The 21,260-nt window shown below is 38.6% G+C and overlaps 1 protein-coding gene across 2 annotated transcripts in view; it reads right to left on the reverse strand.

The window, feature by feature from the left end:
• KCNN2 (potassium calcium-activated channel subfamily N member 2) overlaps nucleotides 1-21,260 on the reverse strand; it is a 173,998-nt gene that overhangs the window by 105,229 nt on the left and 47,509 nt on the right. The window contains exon 4 of one of the 2 annotated variants that reach the window (XM_024743367.1): nucleotides 16,491-16,494. The exons of the other annotated variant lie outside the window; for it this stretch is intronic. Coding sequence (XP_024599135.1) covers nucleotides 16,491-16,494 — 4 coding nt within the window. The remainder of the gene's footprint in view (nucleotides 1-16,490; nucleotides 16,495-21,260) is intronic. 2 annotated transcript variants of the gene reach the window in all.

Raw genomic sequence — 21,260 nt, forward strand, 5'->3', positions numbered from 1 at the left:
GCTTGATGCTTTGTGACCACCTAGAGGGGTGGGATAGGGAGGGTGGGAGGGAGGGAGACGCAAGAGGGAGGAGATATGAGAACATATGTATATGTATAACTGATTCACTTTGTTATAAAGCAGAAACTAACACACCATTGTAAAGCAATTATACTCCAATAAAGATGTTAGAAAAAAAAAGTGTTGGGGTCTTTTAAGGAGCAAGGAGAGAGAAACACTGGTCTGGGAGCAGAAATCAGGAGAAGGACCCCAGCAACTGTTGTAATGAGAAGGTAATTGAGGTGTGTGAGTGGAAAACACATAAGAAAGCTTCCAGAAAAGCAGGATCCTCAGAGGCAGCCCACTTAGGTTACCAAATGTAACACTAACACAACATCCGACCCATAGCTGTCAAAGTGCCAAAAGTATCAAAGTGGGGCAGGTTTTGTGTTTTTGGGTTCTCCTGACAATTCAAATACACTGTGCAAATATCTGCATCTCTAAACATGAAACGCTTTAAACGCATGCCAAAGTTTATTTAAATAATTTGCTAGCGGATAGGAGATAGTAATATATGCATACAACTTCAAAAGCACGGATAAAAGTGTCTTTTTAATTTCTTAAATGAAGAAACCTAAACTCTTCACACAATAAGTCTTCAAAAGATTTTATTTTAATAAACCCTTATACGACATTTTAAAATATTAACTTATTGAATCCTCAGAACACCTGTATGAAGTAGGTACCATTCTACCTCCACTTTACAGTTGAGTAAACTGAGGCCCAGAGACATTTAGGTAAGTTCCTCAGGATCTCACAGCTGGTAGACAGCAGAGCTGGGATTCAGAGTCAGTCCATGGAGCTCCAGGTTCTGTGCTATAACCACCGTGTTGCTTCTCTTTAACTCAATACAAATAAGTTTCTTCAAAAAAGATCAGAGACTCACTGGACATAAGAAGCCTTCAGCAAATTGTATTTATTTTCAAGGTAGACTTATTCCAACGTCTTTCCAGACAGGTAAGAAATCAATCCTATATTTAAAGAGTCTTCAAGAGGCCATGCCATTACTTCCCTTAATAACTGATTCCAATGTCGGATACCTGCGACTGCCACGGTATTCTTCAACTTAACCTGGAACACTGCTGCTGCAATGTAAGCATATTTCCCCTTTGCAGTTCTCTGAAGATCAGCCTGGTAGGCTCTGAAATTTTAAATCCATTCCATTTCAGGGCCACCCCCCTCTTGCACTTTTTTCCTTGCACATCCTAGAAATTTCCCGAATCATTACGTTCATTATTACGTCCAAAATGCCCTAACTGCGATTCCCTTGCTAATCTGCTCTTAACTTGGAGCATTAGAAGCCGGGGACATCAAAGGTGTTGTGACCGAGTGTCCTTATGTGACTTGAGTGGAAATTACCTCCGTGGGGAGGCTTTGAGGACAAGCACGTGTCACCAAGGAGGTGTGCTGTTCTTGGGTCTCACTCTCAATAAACACAACCCAGAGGTTCTGGCTACATATACACAGAGGATCCAAAACTGCAATGACATTCTTACAAATCACCTCCACCTGTGTCATTAGCTAGAGATAATAGCGTTATCACAAGAAATCAATGATAATAATTCACTAGTATATTCAAAATAAACAAGGACCTACTATAGAGCACAGGGAACTATATTCAGTATCTTGTATAACCGAATGGAAAAGAATCTAAAAAAAGATATATATATATGTATATATATATATTTCTGAATATATATATCAGAATCACTTTGCTATACACCTGAAGCTAATATTGTGAATCAACTATACTTCAATTAAAGAAAAAAAGAATTCAGTGGCTCCTATGTTCGGGTGCATTAAGTGTCTCAAGGGTTGAGAATTAATGAATGAGCAGAAGAAAGCAAATGTGTACAATGTCTGCCTATGTGGATTTAACCTACACCGATGACAGGCCGAAAGTGTGTACAGGGGCCTCAAATCTACAATGCAGATTTAGAATCCCTGAAATGCCTTTTAAAAATCCACCTTGGCTATCATAGAAACAAGTAAAGTGAATTTAGCAATGAGCACCGTTGCAGGACGTTTATCTGCACATGGCAACAACCTACTTACAAACACTGGGAGCTTCCCTTCCTTGCTTCTTCTGCGCCTCTATCAACATTTGGGTAAACTTTTTGAACATAATAGAATAATCCAAAGCTGCTAAAGCCTGCGCTGCTAACCCCTCCCAGACAGCTAACAAAGCCAGCTAACAAGTTCGCAATGCACAGTGGTCTTCGCGATCAGTCAGTGTGGATTCAACCAAAGTCAGACCACCTTAACTTTCTGAGTTACAGACTGTCTAGCTACATCTTTAGGATAATCTGCATTTCAATACATCAAGAAGCCTTTTTTAACCTAATCCCCACATGATATTGTAATAACAAAGGCTACTATAGATCTGATTTTCTACTTAATGCATATTTAAATTTTATACATAAAGAGCAGAATTTGTTCATCCCCCAAGAACCAATGTTCACCCCCTTGAAGGTACCATCACCCCTACTGAGGGTGTATGGGGTAATGATGTCTGTTTTCCAGGGTTGTTAAGCAAAGACTTAATGAGCATGACTGGGCACCAGGCATCGTCAGGATCTTTCTCTTATGGTGCTGACGTCTTAGTAGTTAATCTATGTATAAGCACCTTTCCCTGAGAACATGGGAACTATTATTCTTTATCATAACGCATCCCTGTACCACATGTAGCTAGACTGGGCTAAATAATGTAAATGGAGCAACAAAACTTGATCAATGTACTGAGAACCCATCTCTAGAGCTCCTACTGACAGCCTCTAAACCATCACAGAGCACAAAGCACAGTATTGGAGCTGGGAGGGACTGAACTGGTGAGTTTGCCCATGAGTAAATCAGATCTCTTTTTGATGTGTATTTTTTTTAACCTCAGTTCTCAGGAAGGAGGCCCTGAATGGAGCTACAAGCATATTTAGGTATTGATAGGTAGTATGTCCAGCTAAAATCCTTATAAAAATGTATACACCCTTTTGAATTTGTGAAAATTTAAGGAAAAGCAAAACATACTCTACCACTGTGCCTTAACATAATTCAAGTTGAATTTTTTAAAAACTCCTTTAATGCAAAAGAGACTATTATTATTTAATGCAATAATATTTCATGCAAAAGAGACTGTTATACATTTAGAAGTGGCTATGGGACAAGCTTTATTGCTTTTTCCATTTCTTCTACTAGCTGAACTTTTCAATAAAGTTATGGAATCAAATCACAGTAGCTCTTTTAAAGAGACGACAGTTTACATCTAGCCATATACAATCATTTGATGGGCATAACCAAAGGGATGTGACCCTTTCCTTTTTTTCCCTGTAATTCAAAGTTCAGGGCTAGTTCTTCCTGACTGAGGATAATAAGAAAATCCTTGTTTTCCAGTTATTTTTAGGAAAAAAGCATTATTTGCTAAGTTTTACAGAGGCTGAATAAGCAGACTGAAGACTCATCCTCAGAGCATGGCAAGTCCTTCTGTCCCTTTGTGAAATAAAGCACAACTCTGTCCTGAGGAGTCAACAGACAAAACTACTGCTATCAGGACAATGAAGAGTGAAGGTGGCATCAGATAGGAAAGGGACCCTGTGACAGGTCTGAAGCAGATGCTATTGTTGGAGAGAAAATACAGTCTAGCTCTGGAATTTGTCTCATCGAGCTGCCAATGGTGTGCAAGCAGCAGGGGTAGAAAGAGAATGACAAATGCTCGGGACAGGTGGCCCAGGGATACACGTGGACCAATTTCCCCCGCTTCCTACAGCTCTAGAGGAGAGAGTTCAACCCTGCACTTGGCCACACTTGTGTCCCCAGTTCAGCCGTCCCTTCAAATATTTTTGAAAATAAGTGTTTTACCACCAGTTTTTCTTCTTTTAGCCTCAGCTGCGCTGCAAGTCAAGGTGACCTCAAGCAGAAATCATGTGCTCATCAGGCAAGTAAAAGGCAGAACTTGAAAGGGCTGCTGACTGGTGGGCAGGATGAAGGACAGGGGAGATCAGCATTGGCTCCTTCCCCCTGCTTGCTGAGCCACCTCTTCATCTCTGTGGCACTCAAACATCCCCAAGGCTAGGTACGGGGCACAACTTTTTGTTTATTTATTTGGTTTTCAATGTGTGTCAAAACCTTAAATTCTGTGAGGTCTGAGATAGGAGGTAGGGCTGCAGCACCTGTCTCCCATTTCTTACCCAGAAGCAAAAGAGCTTATCATCCTCCAAACTGCTCTCCAACACATTCTACTGATTTGTCAGCTATTTATGGAGTAGTTACAGTGTGCCCAGCACTGGGCAAGGCCTACTGATTCATCCACAGAGGAGGATGTCAGAAGAATGTAAGGAACCTGTCACCCTTCTCAACCTGGCCCTGGACGAGACCCTGGCACGGCACAGGCCGTCATATGTAGCTGACAGGTGGATAATTGAAGCAATGCGTGAAAGAGAAATAAATGTCTTAGAGAGTTCATGGTCTGATGGGTCCAACATAAATAGCCATAGCAGTATCATCCCAGGTAGAAAATGAGGAGAGATGCTTAAGAAACTTAGAGACGAAAATGTTTTAGAAGCTTTGAAGAGAGAAACACAATGCATCTTAAACTCTGTATTCAAACGGTATTTCACTATAAATATTTAATTAAAATACTCCAAACATCATCAAATAGAAACAACCCCATATTTGTATCAAATAAACTCTGTTGCTAGGAAACAAGGTGTCAGCATAGCATGAGTCTTACTTCTTGCTCTAGTGGGATTCAAGAAGGCGGGGATGGAGGGGCGGCAGGGGGCCGGGAAGGAGATGACACCAAGAAACTCAGATTTAGCCAGCTAGTAAAGGCACTAAAATTGTTTTATCAAATTTTGGTATATTTAAAAATAGAATAAGTTGGTCCGAGGGTAGAATATTTTTTTTGGTTTTTTTTTCAGAAGTTGATAAGGGTATCCTTGAAGGTTCCAAGCATGGCTTGAATGACCCTTTGTTTGGTTGGCAGGATTTAAGAATTAAATTAATAGTTGGCAAGGTAAACTTGAAAGTCCCTCCCGTCCCTCAAATTCCAAAATCCTGTGACTCTGACACACAGATGTGTACATTTTTGGGTCGTTGGTATAGGTCACTCAGAATTAGGAAGGTGGGACCCTTCAGACATGTGCAAGAACCAGAGCGTATTCATTCCTAGCTGAATGTCCTAAGGAGCTGTCATGTGAATCTGAGGTTGCAATATTTTGAGATTTATGCAGAGTTTGTAATACGACAGTAAAGCTCCTTATTCATACCTAGGCCTTGGGTAGAACAGACTGCATTATCTTTTCACTTACTGAATTTAGATTATTGTCATTTCTCCACCAAGCTTGCTTTCCATACGTAGCTTTAACTTCCATTTCACAGAGACCAAAGGTCATCTGATCAGAATTCCCTTAATTTTCCTTTCTTTGAGCCTTAACTTCTTTTCCCCTCTTCCCTTATTTCCATCTCTTTAGTTGAAGACCAGGCTGGTCTTAACCACCTTATTCTCTTCTTTCGACATCTTTTTGGCATCTCCAAAAAAAACCCCTTCATTGCTTCTTCAACTTTCTCCTCCTGTATTCAGTGTATCTTTAAATCCCCACAACATTCACCACTTCACACAAGTTAGAACCTCAGATTGCTCTCCCAGCCTTCTCCCTGACCCCCACACATCACTGGTACCACCTTCTCAGCACCTGGCACAGGGAAGAATATGGTCTCTTAGTCTGGGCCCCTTGCTTCTGGCCTAGATTCCGTGATAGGCTCTTGGCTGGTTTTCCTGTTCCCAGAGCCCTTTACAACAGGCTGCCAGGGTTTTCCTACTAAAGTGCGGGCAGCGTTTACATTACTCAGATACCTAAACATGTCAGGCCCTCTCCAGTGTCTCTAGCAGAGTTTCTGAAAGTGTAAGATGTAGGCAGTGACACAGGCCAAAGTTTTAGGAGGTACTTGAGATGAATTTCACTAGCACAGAGACTCGGGATTCAGGAATATCATTTTAATCATTTACTTTCATTTGGATCTTCTTGTGATCCTTTCCATATGTCTAAGAAAAAGCATCAGTTAGCGTCAGTAAGTCAAGATCAGGCCTTAGACATTTGCCGATCTTTTTAACAAGCCTATAGGTTCAGCTCAGAGCAGTAGTGAGGGAACAGTGTCAAATTAGAATTTAATAACTGTATTGAGTTTTCTGGACTTATTTAGAGCAAGTAATATGGGTTTACTATTGACCGTAGTGATAGTAAATTTCCTTTTAAAGTAAAGGTACTCAAGAAAAATAAATGCCGATTTAGTAAAGGTTCTCATAAAAAATAATACAGGGGACACAGCACTACAAAGGAGGTATAAAGGAACAGAGCTATAGACGAAATCTCCTGTGCCTCAGACCCAAATGGGCTTAATCTCCAACCACAGCCCTTCTTCATAAATCCTCTGCTGTGGACTCAGAGGCCTCTCTGCCCCGTACTTCCCCTGCTCCGTACCCTTATTTATGCTGTTCTTTCCATCTGCACTAGCCTTCCTCACTTTTTGACCGGCTGAAATTCTATTTATTTTGAAGTCCCGAATCAAATGTTTTCTTCTCTGGGAAGTCTTCCCGTAAGTGTTTAACTTCTCATTTACTGACCCATGTGCTTGTCCTTCGGCTATGGTGCTTATTTTATTCTCTCTCATGTTAGAGTTTGTTCACACATTTACCCTACTATATTGTAAATTCCTACAGGGCGAAAACTATGCCATTTATATATTTCTGCTCCCAATATAGATATTGAAAATGCCTATATATATACATATATATATATATATATATATATATATATATATTTGTAAATGAGTAATGAGTGGGGATTTTTGATCTTATCTCATTGTCTGCTCCAGAACCCATAAGTAGCATTTTTTTTTCTCTTAATAAATGAGTAGCTTTAGAAATTGGTCTTAATATAAATAAGAGCAACTCGAGCTTATTGAGCGGTAAACAACTTATGAAACACTTCCTAAGTCCCTGAAGAGAATAGATTTTTATTAGTCTCCTCAATTTAAACTCATATGATTCTGGCTTTTTTTTTTTTTTTGCCTGTTTGTTTTGTGGGTGTGTGTGTTGTTTTTCGGTGGGGATGAGTAGGTGCTGAGCTGTGTTCCCATCTACTTAAGTCTGGGGACTTGAAGAAAGGACCTTAAAAATTAGAATCAACCACTTATTCTTTTATCCAACAACTATTTTTTGATGGCTGGTGTGGTTCCAGGTTCTATGCTTGGTACCAGGCACACAGAGAATCAAAGCCACCATTCTTCCCTGGAGGAGCTGAGCTGTGATCAATTACACCACACTCCATGAAAATAGGGACACAAGCCTTGCTGCTTTGCTTCAGGTGACTAGCAACTGACAGTAAATGAACTTACTGGACACCAGCTTTGTGTGCCAGCTCGTGTGCCGGGTACTGGGGATGTGTGTACTTCTCTGTTTCAACTGTATTTGCCACAGTGTATGATTTGTGACTTTCACCCCGTAAGACAGTATCTGGCCAATCAATAATAATAAGCTCCATTATTTTTAAATAATGGACTCGTAGAACCATGGACTCTTAACGATTATAAAAGCGCTAATCATTTGCCTGGCAAGATGCCAACTGGCCTTAGCACTTGCTTTCTGAACCATTCCAGTCAGTTCTGTGCCAACCATCTATAAGTCTCTGATGATGGCCCATCTCATGACGCTCATGTTTGCTCAGAGAAAAGAGCTTATGCCTGTGCCCAAAGCAAGCTCCAGGGGCCGACACAGTCAGGCTTAGTGACTTGGCCTCATCACCATGGAGGCCACAATGACAAGCAGGACCGACCTCACACTGATCCGAAGGGTACTGAAAAGATGGTACTCAAATTATAAATGTATATAATTTGATATATTATTATTATTATTTTGCGAAGACTCAGCCATTCCTGGTTCTTAAGAGTCTTGCACACACACAGCCTGTTTCTATGCTTTATGGAAGACTAAGACACATCTAAACAATCTCCTTAATATGGAGATGCCAACTGGAGCAGCAAGAGCTCTCCTTCTGATTGAGTCATGCTTTCCCTTCGTGCCCAGTCGTGATTTTAGAAAAGACTCATTAGCAGAATGGAATGGTTTTAGTAGACTACCAGTGACTAAATACTGATAATGAAAAACTGGGAAGCATACAGGTGGTTCAAACACTGTGCTGTCTTTCAAAACATACCAAGAAAATTCATTTCAATTTGAATAAAAGTGGACAAATTACAGATACTTATTTTAAAATGCAATCTACCTTAACAAGACTTAAACCACATGTTGGCTTTTTTTCTTTTCTCTTCTTTTTTTACAATTTCACCTACATAGGCTGGTTGACTAGTAACCATAAAGGATTTCTTCCTTTGCAAGAAAGACAGTCTATAAAAAGGAAATGTAATATATGCTTAAATCAGAACATCCAAGGCTATGTGCAAAATAGATTGGAAAGTGCTTAAGAAAACTTAAGGCTGTATTGGAAAGGTACAAAAATCTGCAGCATTCAAAAAATAAACTTGTTTGGAGAAAGAAGCGTGTTGCAATTTTTAGTCACATCCCACCTATCTGTCTTCAGAATGTGAAAAAAACTGCTCATCAAAAACACTGGGTAAGGAAGAGGAACATTATTTTTACCTAGCTTGAAAACTGCTATGAAAAGATAGTCCTCTGGGGCCAGAGCAGGTGCAGCCGAAACAAGACAGATCTACAGCCACTGTTGAAGGATCACATGGAATGAGGAGGTGGGGAGGGGGGAAGTGTGATGTGACACTAATATGAAATTCTTATCAGGCTAAAATGCCATTAAAGTTCTGGATATCCTATAAAACCCGTTTTGTGAATGCTTTCTTAATTTAATATAAAAATGTTATCACAACCATGATATTGTCCCAGATAGCTGGTATCTTAGCCAAATTATAGCTTCTTCCTTTACATTCTTCTGAGAAATGCATATGATATTTAGGGAAAAGAGAAATAGCTTAAGAGAAATAGCAAGCAAACCTCATGAGAGGGCTTAGAAGAGATTCGTATAAGAAAGTCAAATGGGAAGACCCATGTTAAGTACCATCAGCTGACTTGATAGAACCAGTCCTGCATTTGGAAGCAGAAACTATAAAACAAGGGCAATCATGATTTGTTATGATGATCCTCCATTATATAACAGAATAAAGACTGTTTGACTCTTAAAGGTGCCAACAGTAGGCAGCATGGAGCCACTGCTGGACCCACAGCTCAGTTTACACATTGTGGAGAACAGTACTGTAAGAAGACTTTAGATGATTTTCTTAGGCAATGGAAAGTCATTATGCCAAGGACCACGTTTTAACAGCTTCAATTCTAAGTCTGTCTCAAGATCCACTCCTCCACAATGGCCAGATTAGATTTCTTAATGACTCAGTGTTTCTACTGATGTTACCCAAGGTCAGTGAAGTCAAAACCCAGGAGACTAGACCCCATGACAAATCAAAGGACTTCTTTCACATCTTGCTGCCTTATCTTAAGGTGGACACTGGAGGTAGTTTGTTTTTTTTTTTTTAACGTACATTAAAAATAAACTATGCTGGAATCTACCTGGTACTGGTCAATATAGCTTGGGTCACTGACTAACAGCTGTATGATACTGGTACTTAATACTTGAGCCAATGTCAATGTTTGATCCTTGGTCACCAGAAGTAGTTTATAGTTAGTCCTAAATATTTTATAAAGATTATTTGAAAAAAAAAAAAACCTTCCTGATTTAAGCTGTGGCAAATATAAATTCATTGTCTGAACCTCAAAGTAAAATTAGAAAAAGTCCTTTGTAATTTATACTATCACATTGTGCTTGAAACAAACTTGACAAAAATGATGTTTCTTTAAGATTGGGGGTCAGTAAACTTGTTTTGTAAAATGCTAGATAGTAAATATTTTAGGCTTCACAGATCACATATGGTCTCTTTCATACAATATTCCCCAACCAGTGATTTTAAAAGGTAAAAACTGTTCTTATTGTGGTCTGTTTGAAAACAAGCATGGGTGAAATCTGACTCATGGGCCACAGTTTACAAAGCCCTGCTTTAGATATCTCAGGATCCTGAAAAGAATATTTTCATTTCCTCCATTCAAGCTAATATTTGTTGCTATAACAACTGGTCAATAAGAACGACAAATTAAGACAAAGACTAATCCAGATAAGACCTCTAATAAAAAGTAAAACTGGATAAAGTGTCATGAAAAAAATCTCCTGCTATCTTTCAAAGAGCCTACCTACTTGGACTTGTTAAGTAAGCACAGCACTGAAGGATGTGATATGATCGTATGAGGAAGTGAATCCTGGTCGTTTAAAACTCATGAGGCTTTTTCTCCAGAAGGCTGTGGTCAGAATGCTGGGAAGTTCTGCAGACCAAGGGGAGCAGTACTTGCTGTGTACATTCCTCACAGGAGTAGTGCTAGGTTATCTATTACTGTTCAGGAGGCTTTCAGGAAGTACCTGTGACATGAAACACACTGCAGGACTGAAGTTGAGTGGCACAGGGGACAACACCAGTGATCTTAGAACATGGGAAGCTTCGTGAAAGGAAAGGTGGAATGCTGCTTTAGGGGCACTAACTTCTGTCCCTATGGTTCTCTGCACTGTGGAGCTCCCTCACTAATGTCACCTCAGGATGGGGTTCCCTCTGCCTTCCCCTTGCAAACCCCAGTCAGTGATCAGAGCCACACAGACGCTGAGAGCCCATAAAGCAACGCCCAAGATCAAAGACCAAGAAGCTCTGTCAGAAGTCTGTGTGCTCCCGCAGAGTCAATGGAAATACTTTCAGGCTGAACACTGAGAAGTGTTTCAAGCAGTGCTGTACCATGCTTGTCACGTTTCCCTGAGGCCTTCTGCCTGTCGGTCCAGCGCATAATGAAGGTTTCAGATTTCCAAGACCAATGTGCCTGCACTCCAAAAGTTCACCGAGTGCTACTTTTACTCCTGCTTCAAAGAAATTTTAAATTAACACAGAGCTCCTCATTAACCTCTGTTAACTTACTAAACAGTAAAACTCTACTTGCCAACGAACCAGTTTCCAGAAGATGATAAAATAAAGATGTAAGAATGTTTTTCCACATTTAACATACACTATTCCCATTAGTAGTATTCTTCATAATGACTCTTGTAGGGTTCAACTTTAATACATGAAGTCACTCGTGAACTGTTACAAAACAGCCTTCTATTTTTCTGACTGATGGGTACACATTTGTGTAGAACTATTTCCCTTATAGGTCCTCATGGAGCTATGGTAGTGGTATTGCTCTTGACCTGACAGAATTAGATGACTTGTAGGGTCTCATCTGACCCAGATACTAAAGGTCTCTGGGCTGTAGGGCTCCAGATGGTACTAGATATTGTTTTTATCTTTGAGGAGTTGAGTTCACGTGGGCCTTTCATATCCCCATTTGCACAGAGTGTAGAATACCACAGACACTCAAAGAATACCTCTAAAGTAGAGAGAAGACTCATCCCCTCACCTCACCAGGATCAGATAAGAGTTTTGAGCATATTATGCCAGTGACAAATGACTACAATTGCCTTCCTGGTTCTTCCTCAAGACCACATCAAACCTGCCTATCATGGCACCTTCATTCCCTTTACCATCCAACCATGCACCATCACACCCCTACCCCAAACACCTGTTCCCTCATGAGAAATGCCAATGACCTTAGTAGGGCTAAAAGAACAGGGATCCAGATGACACAGGAGGTGAATGGTGGATGAGAAGAGTAGCAAAAGCTTTCAGTATTTCAGAAATGGAGAATCTTTAAACAGGAATACAGAACCTGACAGAGTGGCCTCTCACTTCACACTGACAATCCTGAGCTTCTTAGAAACTATTAAAAAAAAAACTACCTTACTACTCAAAAGCACAGTAGGCAGACTACCATAATAATAGAGAAACTCATCCCTTTCCAGACGTAGAACAAGTCAGAAATTCTAAGGGCTGGCCACCACTAAACCAGATTAAAATTACTAACCAAAGCTGATCTTTCCGTATCGGATGCTTCATTCTGTGTTGCTTTCTAAGATACAAGCATAAAACTACCTCAAAATAATGGCAAGTGGAGATTCCGGATAATTCTCCATAGATACCTAGCCTGTCCCCAGTTTTGTTCAAAAACAGAGAGCTTATGATCACTAATATACCCAATCACATGAAATATTGGGAACCACTTCTTTATTTTTTTAAATTAATTTTTATTGGAATATAGTTGCTTTCCAATGTAGTGTTAGCTTCTACTGTACAGCAAAGTGAATCAGCTATATGTATACATATATCCCCTCTATTTTGGATTTCCTTCCCATTTACGTCACCACAGAGCATTGAGTAGAGTTCCCTGAGCTGTACAGAAGGTTCTCATTAGTTATCTATTTTATACATAGTATCAATAGTGTATATATGTCAATCACAATCTCCCAATTCATCCCACCCCACCCTTTCCCTTCTTGGTGTACATACGTTTGTTCTCTACGTCTGTGTCTCTATTTCTGCTTTGCAAATAAGATAATCTATACCATTTTTCTAGATTCCACATATATGCGCTAATATATGATAATTGTTTTTATCTTTCTGACTTACTTCACTCTGTATGAAAGACTCTAGGTTCATCCAAGTCTCTACAAATGACCCAATTTCATTCCTTTTTTATGCCTGAGTATTATTCCACTGTATATACATACCACATCTTCTTTATCCATTCCTCTGTTGATGGACATTTAGGTTGCTTCCACGTCCTGTCTATTGCAAACAGTGCTGCAATGAACATTGGGGTGCATGTGTCTTTTTGAATTATGGTTTTTTTGGGGTATATGATCAGTAGTGGGATTGCTGGATCATATGGTAGTTCTATTTTTAGTTTTTTAATGAACTTCCATACTGTTCTCCATAATGGCTCTATCAATTTACATTCCCACCAACAGTGCAAGAGGGTTCCCTTTTCTCCACACCCTCTCCAGCATTTATTGCTTGTAGATTTTTTTAATGATGGCCATTCTGACCAGTGTGAGGTGATACCTCATTGTAGTTTTGACTTGCATTTCTCTAATAATTAGTGATGTTGAGCATCTTTCCATGTGTTTGTTGGCCATCTGTATGTCTTCTTTGGAGAAATGTCTATTTAGGTCCTCTGCCCATTTTTAGATTGTTTTTTTTTTTTTATATTGAACTGCATGAGCTGCTTGTATATTTTGGAGATTAACCCTTTGTCAGTTGCTTCATTTGTTGACATTTTCTCCTATTCTGAGGGCTTTTTGTCTTGTTTATGGTTTCCTTTGCTGCACAAAAACTTCTAAGTTTCATTAGGTCTCATTTGTTTATTTTTGGTTTTATTTTCATTACTCTAGGAGGTGGGGTGAAAAAAGATCTTGCTGTGATTTTTGTCAAAGAGTGTTCTGCCTATGTTTTCCTCTAGGAGTTTTATAGTGTCTGGCCTTACATTCAGGTCTTTAACCCATTTTTAGCTTATTTTTGTGTATGGTGTTAGGGAATGTTCTAATTTCTTTCTTTTACATGTATTGATAGCAGTTCAGTTTTCTTAGCACAACTATTGAAAAGGCTGTCTTTTCTCCACTGTATACTCTCGCCTCCTTTGTCATAGATTAGATGACCATAGGTGTGTGGGTTTATCTCTGGGCTTTCTATCCTCTTCCATTGGTCTATATTTCTGCTTTCGTGCCAGTACCATACTGTCTTGATTACAGTAGCTTTGTAGTAGAGTCTGAAGTCCGGGAGCCTGATTCTTCCAGCTCTGTTTTTCTTTCTCAAGATTGCTTTGGCTATTTGGGGTCTTTTGTGTTCCCACACAAATTGTAAAATTTTCTGTTCTAGTTCTGTGAAAGATGCCATTGGTAATTTGACAGGGCTTGTATTGAATCTGTAGATTGCTTTGGGTGGTAGAGTCATTTTCACAATATTGATTCTTCCAGTCCAAGAACATGGTATATCTCCCCATCTGTTTGTGTCATCTTTGATTTCTTTCACCAGTATCTTATAGTTTTCTGCATACAGGTCTTTTGCCTCCTTAGGTTGGTTTATTCCTAGGTATTTTATTCTTTTTGTTGCAATGGTAGGGAACCATTTCTTTAAATCAAGAAGGTTACTAAATTTAAGTTTCCACTATGTTCACTGGCAAAAGATATTTTCTGCCAATCCAACTCAAGCTGAATACTTTGAGCCTTACATTGTGGCTTTTGTACTTACAGGCCATCATTCTTACATGACGTTTCATAAGAGGTTTTAAAGCTACAACAAGAGATAATAAAAAGTCTGCTAAAACTTATTTTTAAATTGCATCTTCTGTTAGAATATTAAATACAATTTGATAAACTAAAAGAGTACATTTTATGTAACACAGATAGCTTTTAGAACATGAAATCTATAAGAAGAGACATGAACACAAAGATATTAGGTACTAGTCACTCAAAAATCTTTTGTCCCTGAGCCAATGTGAAATACTGAGTGTCAAATATCAATTGCCATGTCCCAGTGATTTTTACTATGATATCCTGTCACTGTGATACAAAGCGTCCTATGAAGGATAGTCAAACAAGGGTCATCTGGTCAGGTAGCCCATGGCTAGAGCATCACTCTTCCAAAGTCATGACTGTGGACTGTCATAAAATCTAGCGAGGTTACACAAAGAAGAGAGGGAGCTTGGTTTTTAACAGTCTCTACCTTCATCCCTAAAACGGGGTCAGACATGTTACAAATGTTTGCCCTTGGTCATGAAGAGAGCTGTGGATCAATTAAATCAAATTATTGCCTCAACTGGAGGAAGGGGGGAAGAATCTTAAGTATCCCTGTGGGAGGCAAGTCAGGAACATCTTCACCCTAAGTGTAAAAATGACAGATAGTGTCTGGACTTAATTTTTCATAGTACTACAATCATTAAAGCAATGTAAGAACTACAAAGGTAGTTGAGCTGAAAAACCATCTCCCTTTCTTCTTCCTCTCTTCCTGTTATTAGAAAATAGTGGTTACTAGAAAAGCAAGACTTCAGGGTAGGAAAAGGGCAGGAAGGAGAAGCATATGAAGCAGCAAACTTAAGGGATTCAAGTCTCTTCAAAGAGCTCACAGACCCCTATGTGTGTGTAGGTGGCTTTCTTCTTGTATGGCTTTGGGAGACAAGGCTGATTTAGAGAAAGGCAAGTATACATGGCTTCTACATGTTCAAACAAACAGGAATGAAAATGAAAAGACAAGTCACAGAAAATATTTGCAAAACATATACCTGACAAAGAACCGGTAGCTAGAATATATAAAGAACTCTTAAAATTTAATAAGATAAATGACTCAATTTAAAAATGGGCAAAGTATTTAAAGAGACATTTTGCCAAAGAAGACACACAAACGGCTAATGACCGCAGGAAAAGATGTTCATCATCATTAGTCATTAGAGAACTGTAAATTACAACCACAATAAGATACCACTTTATACTCACTAGAATGGTTATATAATTATATAAGACTACACACACACACACACACACACACACACACACACACACACACATATATATGACTGACAGTGTTATATATCCACATATATGTATATGACTGACAATGTTGTCAAAATGTGATGAAACTTGAACCCTCATATATTACTGATTGCTGGTGGGAATGTAAAATGGTGCAGCCACTCCTAAGTGTTTACCTAAGAGTAACAAAAACATATGTTCATACACAGATTTCTATACCAAAGTTCACAGTAATCCTATTTATAATAGTCCCTAACAGGGACTAGATGTGTATCAGTTGGTGAATGTATGAACAAAATGTGGCTTATCTTTACAGCAGAATACTATTCATCAGTAAAAAGGAACAAACTATATACATACTATATAACGTGGCTGAACATTAAAATCTTTAAGCTAAGTAAAAGAATCCAGATGCAAAAATAAACTACATATTATCTGATTCCACTTCTATGAAACACTCAGAAAAGCCCATCTATGGAGACAGACAGCATATCAGAGGTCGCCTGGAACTGGAGGGAGCAGGGACTTAATGTAAATGGGAACAAGATTTTGGGGAGGGCAATGAAACTGTTTTAAAACTCAATAGTGGTGATGACTGCATAGGTGTAAACAATTACTAACAACTATTGAATTGTACAATTAAAATATGTATATAAATTACACCACAGTAAAATCGTTAAAAAAGAAACCCACAAGCATGACAAGAATCCTCTTTTCTTTTTACACTTTAGCCAAAAATTATGGTGGAACTCTGTGTGAAGTTTTTTTATTCCTTTATTTATTCACCAAACATTTATTGAATAATGGCCATGTACTCAAAATGGCTTTGACTTCGCCACCATGCTACGTTTAAAATATTTGATGACTGGGCCTTTTCCAACATCCCTAGGAATTTGGCAGTGATCAGACTATTTATTAATCCATGGGATTCTGAATCAGGGACAAAACAGGGCTGAAAATGACAGACTGGGGGAATTCAAGGATTGACAATCCCCTCTGTGGGGCCTCAGGAAGCATCAATAGACCAGATTCTGGTCGGGCAGGTTGGCAAGCAGGAGGGACACAGTTCATCCAGTCGCACTGAAGGGAGTCAAGCCAAGCAGCCCTCCTGTGAACAGTAGGTGCTCTATACAACAACACCAGCTCTGGGATACAATTCTAACACCCACCTCATTCCCTAACTGAATTCTCATAACACTAAGCAAGCCCACTGAACTGTACTAAGGCTATAAAAGTTCAACATTATAATAGAAGGCAGATTTGTCCAAACTCTATAAATGTTCACAATTTGTACATTTTATCACATATAAAGGCACTTTTTTGTTCTTCAATTTCTTTTGTTATTCTAGTGCTATTTTGCAATACAGTAACATTAAAAATAAATGATATAAGGGATAAGAAGATGTAGTACATATATACAATGGAATATTACTCAGCTGTAAAAAAGAATGAAATAATGCCATTTGCACCAACATGGATAGACCTAGAGGTTATATACTAAGTGAAGTAAGACAGACAGAGATTCCACCTATCACTCATAGGTGGAATCTTAGAAAAAGATACAAATTAACTTATTTACAAAATGGAAACAGACTCACAAACTTTGAAAACAGACTTATGCTTGTCAAAGGGGAAAGGTGGGAGGGAGGGATAAACTAGGAGTTTGGATGTACACACTACTATATATAAAATAGGTAATCAACAGGGACATACTGTAAAGCACAGGGAACTCTACTCAATATTCTGTAATAACCTATATGGGGAAAGAATCTGAAAAAGGATGGATATATGTATAACTGAATCATTTTGCTGTACACCTGAAACTAACACAATATTGTAAACCCACTATACTCCAATATAAAATAAAAATTACAAAGAAACGAAACTGAGCTATTTGTAATGAGGTGGATAGACCTAGAGTCTGTCATACAGAGTGAAGTAAGTCAGAAAGAGAAAGACATATACCGTATGCTAACACATATATATGGAATTTAAGAAAAAAAAAATGTCATGAGGAACCTAGCGGTAAGACAGGAATAAAGACACAGACCTACTAGACAATGGACTTGAGGATATGGGGAGGGGGAAGGGTAAGCTGTGACAAAGTGAGAGAGAGGCATGGACATATATACGCTACCAAACGTAAGGCAGATAGCTAGTGGGAAGGAGCCGCATAGCACAGGGAGATCCGCTCGGTGCTTTGTGACTGCCTGGAGCGTTGGGATAGGGAGGGTGGTAGGGAGATGCAAGAGGGAAGAGATATGGGAACATATGTATCTGTATAACTGATTCACTTTGTTATAAAGCAGAAACTAATACACCATTGTAAAGCAATTATACTCCAATAAAGATGTAAAAATAAATAAATAAAGGATATAAACTTTAAAAAGAAACAGAATGTAGAAAATCCTTCAGGCAAGTAGGGAACACTTGAGTTTTTGCCAATCAAGCCCCATTGATGTCTAAGACATATATTAATTTTCTTAAAGACAAAATAGCTTGAATGTCAGGACCTCTACATTTAGACTTTATGTTCTTTCTTTTTATCTGGCACAGTGGTTCTGAAGCTGGAGAGAAGGAGGACGCTGCCCAGAACTGCATACACACACCCTGTGTAATGTACTATATGGATGACCTAAAGGGTTTTCCAAAATGGGAAGACTCTCAGAACCCATACTGCATAAAATCTGGACATTGGCATGGATGTCCGGATGGGAGGACTGTGATGAACCGACTAGGTCAACGAAGTTGGATTTCTAAGCTGTTCGGCTTCTCACTTTTTCTGCTTGAACATAAGCATTGCTGGTATTTTCAAACTGTACTCATGGGAACAGAATCTCAAAGCATCTTGGCAACAAATATTAATCCTTATTGTTGTCTCAGGAGGTAGACCAAAAAACAAACCCTATGTACATAGGAACGAAGAGAAAATCGCGCTTGAGAGAGCACTGGCTTGCTTTCTGTAAGACTGTAACAACCAATTTATTTGGCAAACATTACATTGAGCACTGATGCTTTGCAAGGCACAGATGCATGATGAATGCTTTCAAACTGCAGACTTTTATAACTTGAAAGGGCCCATTTTAAAGTTGTGACTCATTTATGGGCCTGAAAATGCTACATCTGTATGTATGAATCAGACCCTGGAAGTATAAGTTTACAAGGTATTACATGACCATCATCCACAAATTACAAAGCCATTGATGAAACGCGTAGACTTTACCTAGCAACAGCTGAAACTTGAAGTGGTAAGAAATAATCTAATTATCCAGGATACTGTAATAAATCAAGGTGCCAGCAGGATGCATAGTTTATGACTACTTTTACAACTACTGAAGAAACTTGATGACAAGTAACATGCTTCAAATTTAAGTAAATCAACAGGAAATGAGGCATCTCTGGGGATCAGGGCTTGAAAAAGGGCAGGCCTTTGAGTGAGTCTCCTAAAAATGTAAGAAATAAATCATAGACGGCAGATCAAGAAAACAAGCTCATGTTTTAAAAGTGTAGCCTCTCATTTCGCATCCCCCTACATGTGATCCTATATAAATAATAAAAAAATAAATAAATAGAACAAATGAAACTTTCAGATCCCAGCTACCTCTCCTCCTTGAAAAACTGGCTTATATCACATTAAAAAAATAAAGCAAATGAAAACATTTGTGAAACTTGAAAATTAGAACTTACATCATTTAATCATCCTAAATAGTTTATCACATATTGAAACTTAAAGTTCAGTTTTATGTAAAATTGTCCTCTATATAGAGGAAGTCACAAATGTATATGATTTGAGAGTAACAGGTTCACACCTACTTATAAAATGGTAACCACCACAATGGTTAATTAATTTCCTAGATGTAAATAACTACCATTCTATAATTTGGCCTTATTGGTTCTGAGGAATAAGGGTATTCATTTTACCTTAGTATGTACAAAATTTAGATGATATTCAGAACACATATTCAATAGAAAATGGAGGCCTAAATCAGATGTCCTCTATGAATTGGTGCTAAAAGTGTAAAAACCTGTTTAGTTACAAAATAAGGTATTCTAATCCTACAAGGACTTTCCTTAGCAAGTCCTCCTTCATAATACTGATATCTGAAGACATAACCAATTCTTGTGCTAAAAACAGCTATTTTATATGAAATATATGTTGCATAAAGTTTCATTATGGGGCATGATTTGACATAGGATATAACATTCTATGTTATAATAAAATAAGTTTCAACTGCATTTCAGAAATCACCTTCCAAACAATTAATAAGAATGCAATGTGACCATTAGTGACAGAGTTAAAAAAAAAAAAGGCTAAATTGATTAATGGAAGAAATGAAACATGCTTTTAAGACACTGAATAGTAGATTCTAAACACAATTCAAACTCCACTCCTCAGGTTGCCTTGGAAAATTAAAAAATAAATACCAAATGTGTTTCCATCTGTTTTTAGTGGTGGAAAGAATTTATTCTTAATCCGCCTAAAATGCAGTTTAGATTATTAGAAGCTATTTAAAATAAATTTCATTGTTTGCTTCTCTAATTTTCCCCCTTTGAAAAAAAAGCAAAGCATTCTTAAGTCATTTTTAGAAAATTTACTCTAACTACTGCCTATTAGTTAATGCACACAAATGCTCTTAGTTTAAAACAATGAGATGATTAAAAAGAGTGTTTTTAGCTACTAATGTCTTAACTAAAGGAATCTTTTCCAGACACAGAAACAGTGCCAGCATGTCTAGTTTATTACACATTTCTACAATGTCACTTTTCTGCTTGGTAACATTGCCAACGAAGTTCCCAGTTTGCCTTTCTTTCCCCTTCTTCCTCTCCATCCTAAAGTTGGCTCCTCTCCCACATTATAAAACTTGTAGCAAAAATAAAAAGAATATATTGAACCAAGAAACATTTCTAAAAATTCTCAAACTGTATAGAAAGTTACAACCCCTTTCTATAACCTTTGGAAACTTCAGTGTTGACATAGTACTATGTTGGCCAAATAAATGTTCTTTTCCCCTCTTGGATATTCTCAATGCACATTCACATAGTAAATGTTCTGAGAAGTAAAAAAGAAAAAAAAAACACTTTTCTTTATGTAATACAGCACTGGCCCATGGTATCCAGTCCTACCCCTTGTAAAACAGCTACTAACCTTCCTCCAAAACAGTGTCTAGTGAAACACACTTTGGGATGAACAACTCACCTATGCCATCTTTACAGAGCCAGTGAAGCCTCAAAAAGATTAGGTCAGGATAGGGTAATTCCTAATTTTCAGGACCACAAGCTCTGGAAGTCAGACTTCTTCTAAGATATAAATGTTCCTGAAGTTTCTCCTGAACAGCCTCAGGCCACACTTCCCAGGCTGCTTCAAAAGGGAGTGTTCTTTGCAGGCCTGATGTCACCTCAACACAAGGCCAGACCAGAATCAGAGAGAGAAGGGATATTGTAATCTGGTCTGGGGCAGCCTCCTCCTGACAAGTGTAGGGCACAGAAATAATGCCAGACACTTCCTGCTCTGCTTCCTCTTATCAAAGAGAGAAAGAGGGAGAGAGAGAGATGAAGGAAGGGAGGAAGGGAAGAAGGAAGAAGGGAGGAAGGAAGGAGGAAGGAAGAAGGAAGGAAGGGAGGAAGGAAGGAAGGGAGGGAGGGAGGAAGGGAGAAAGGAAGGAAGGAAGGAAGGAAGGTAGGAAGGGAGGGAGAAGGGAGGGAGGGAGGGAAGTAAGG

The sequence above is a fragment of the Neophocaena asiaeorientalis genome, unplaced genomic scaffold (genome assembly GCF_003031525.2).
Source record: "Neophocaena asiaeorientalis asiaeorientalis breed wild unplaced genomic scaffold, Neophocaena_asiaeorientalis_V1.1 scaffold26, whole genome shotgun sequence".
Classification (NCBI taxonomy): Eukaryota; Metazoa; Chordata; class Mammalia; order Artiodactyla; family Phocoenidae; genus Neophocaena; species Neophocaena asiaeorientalis.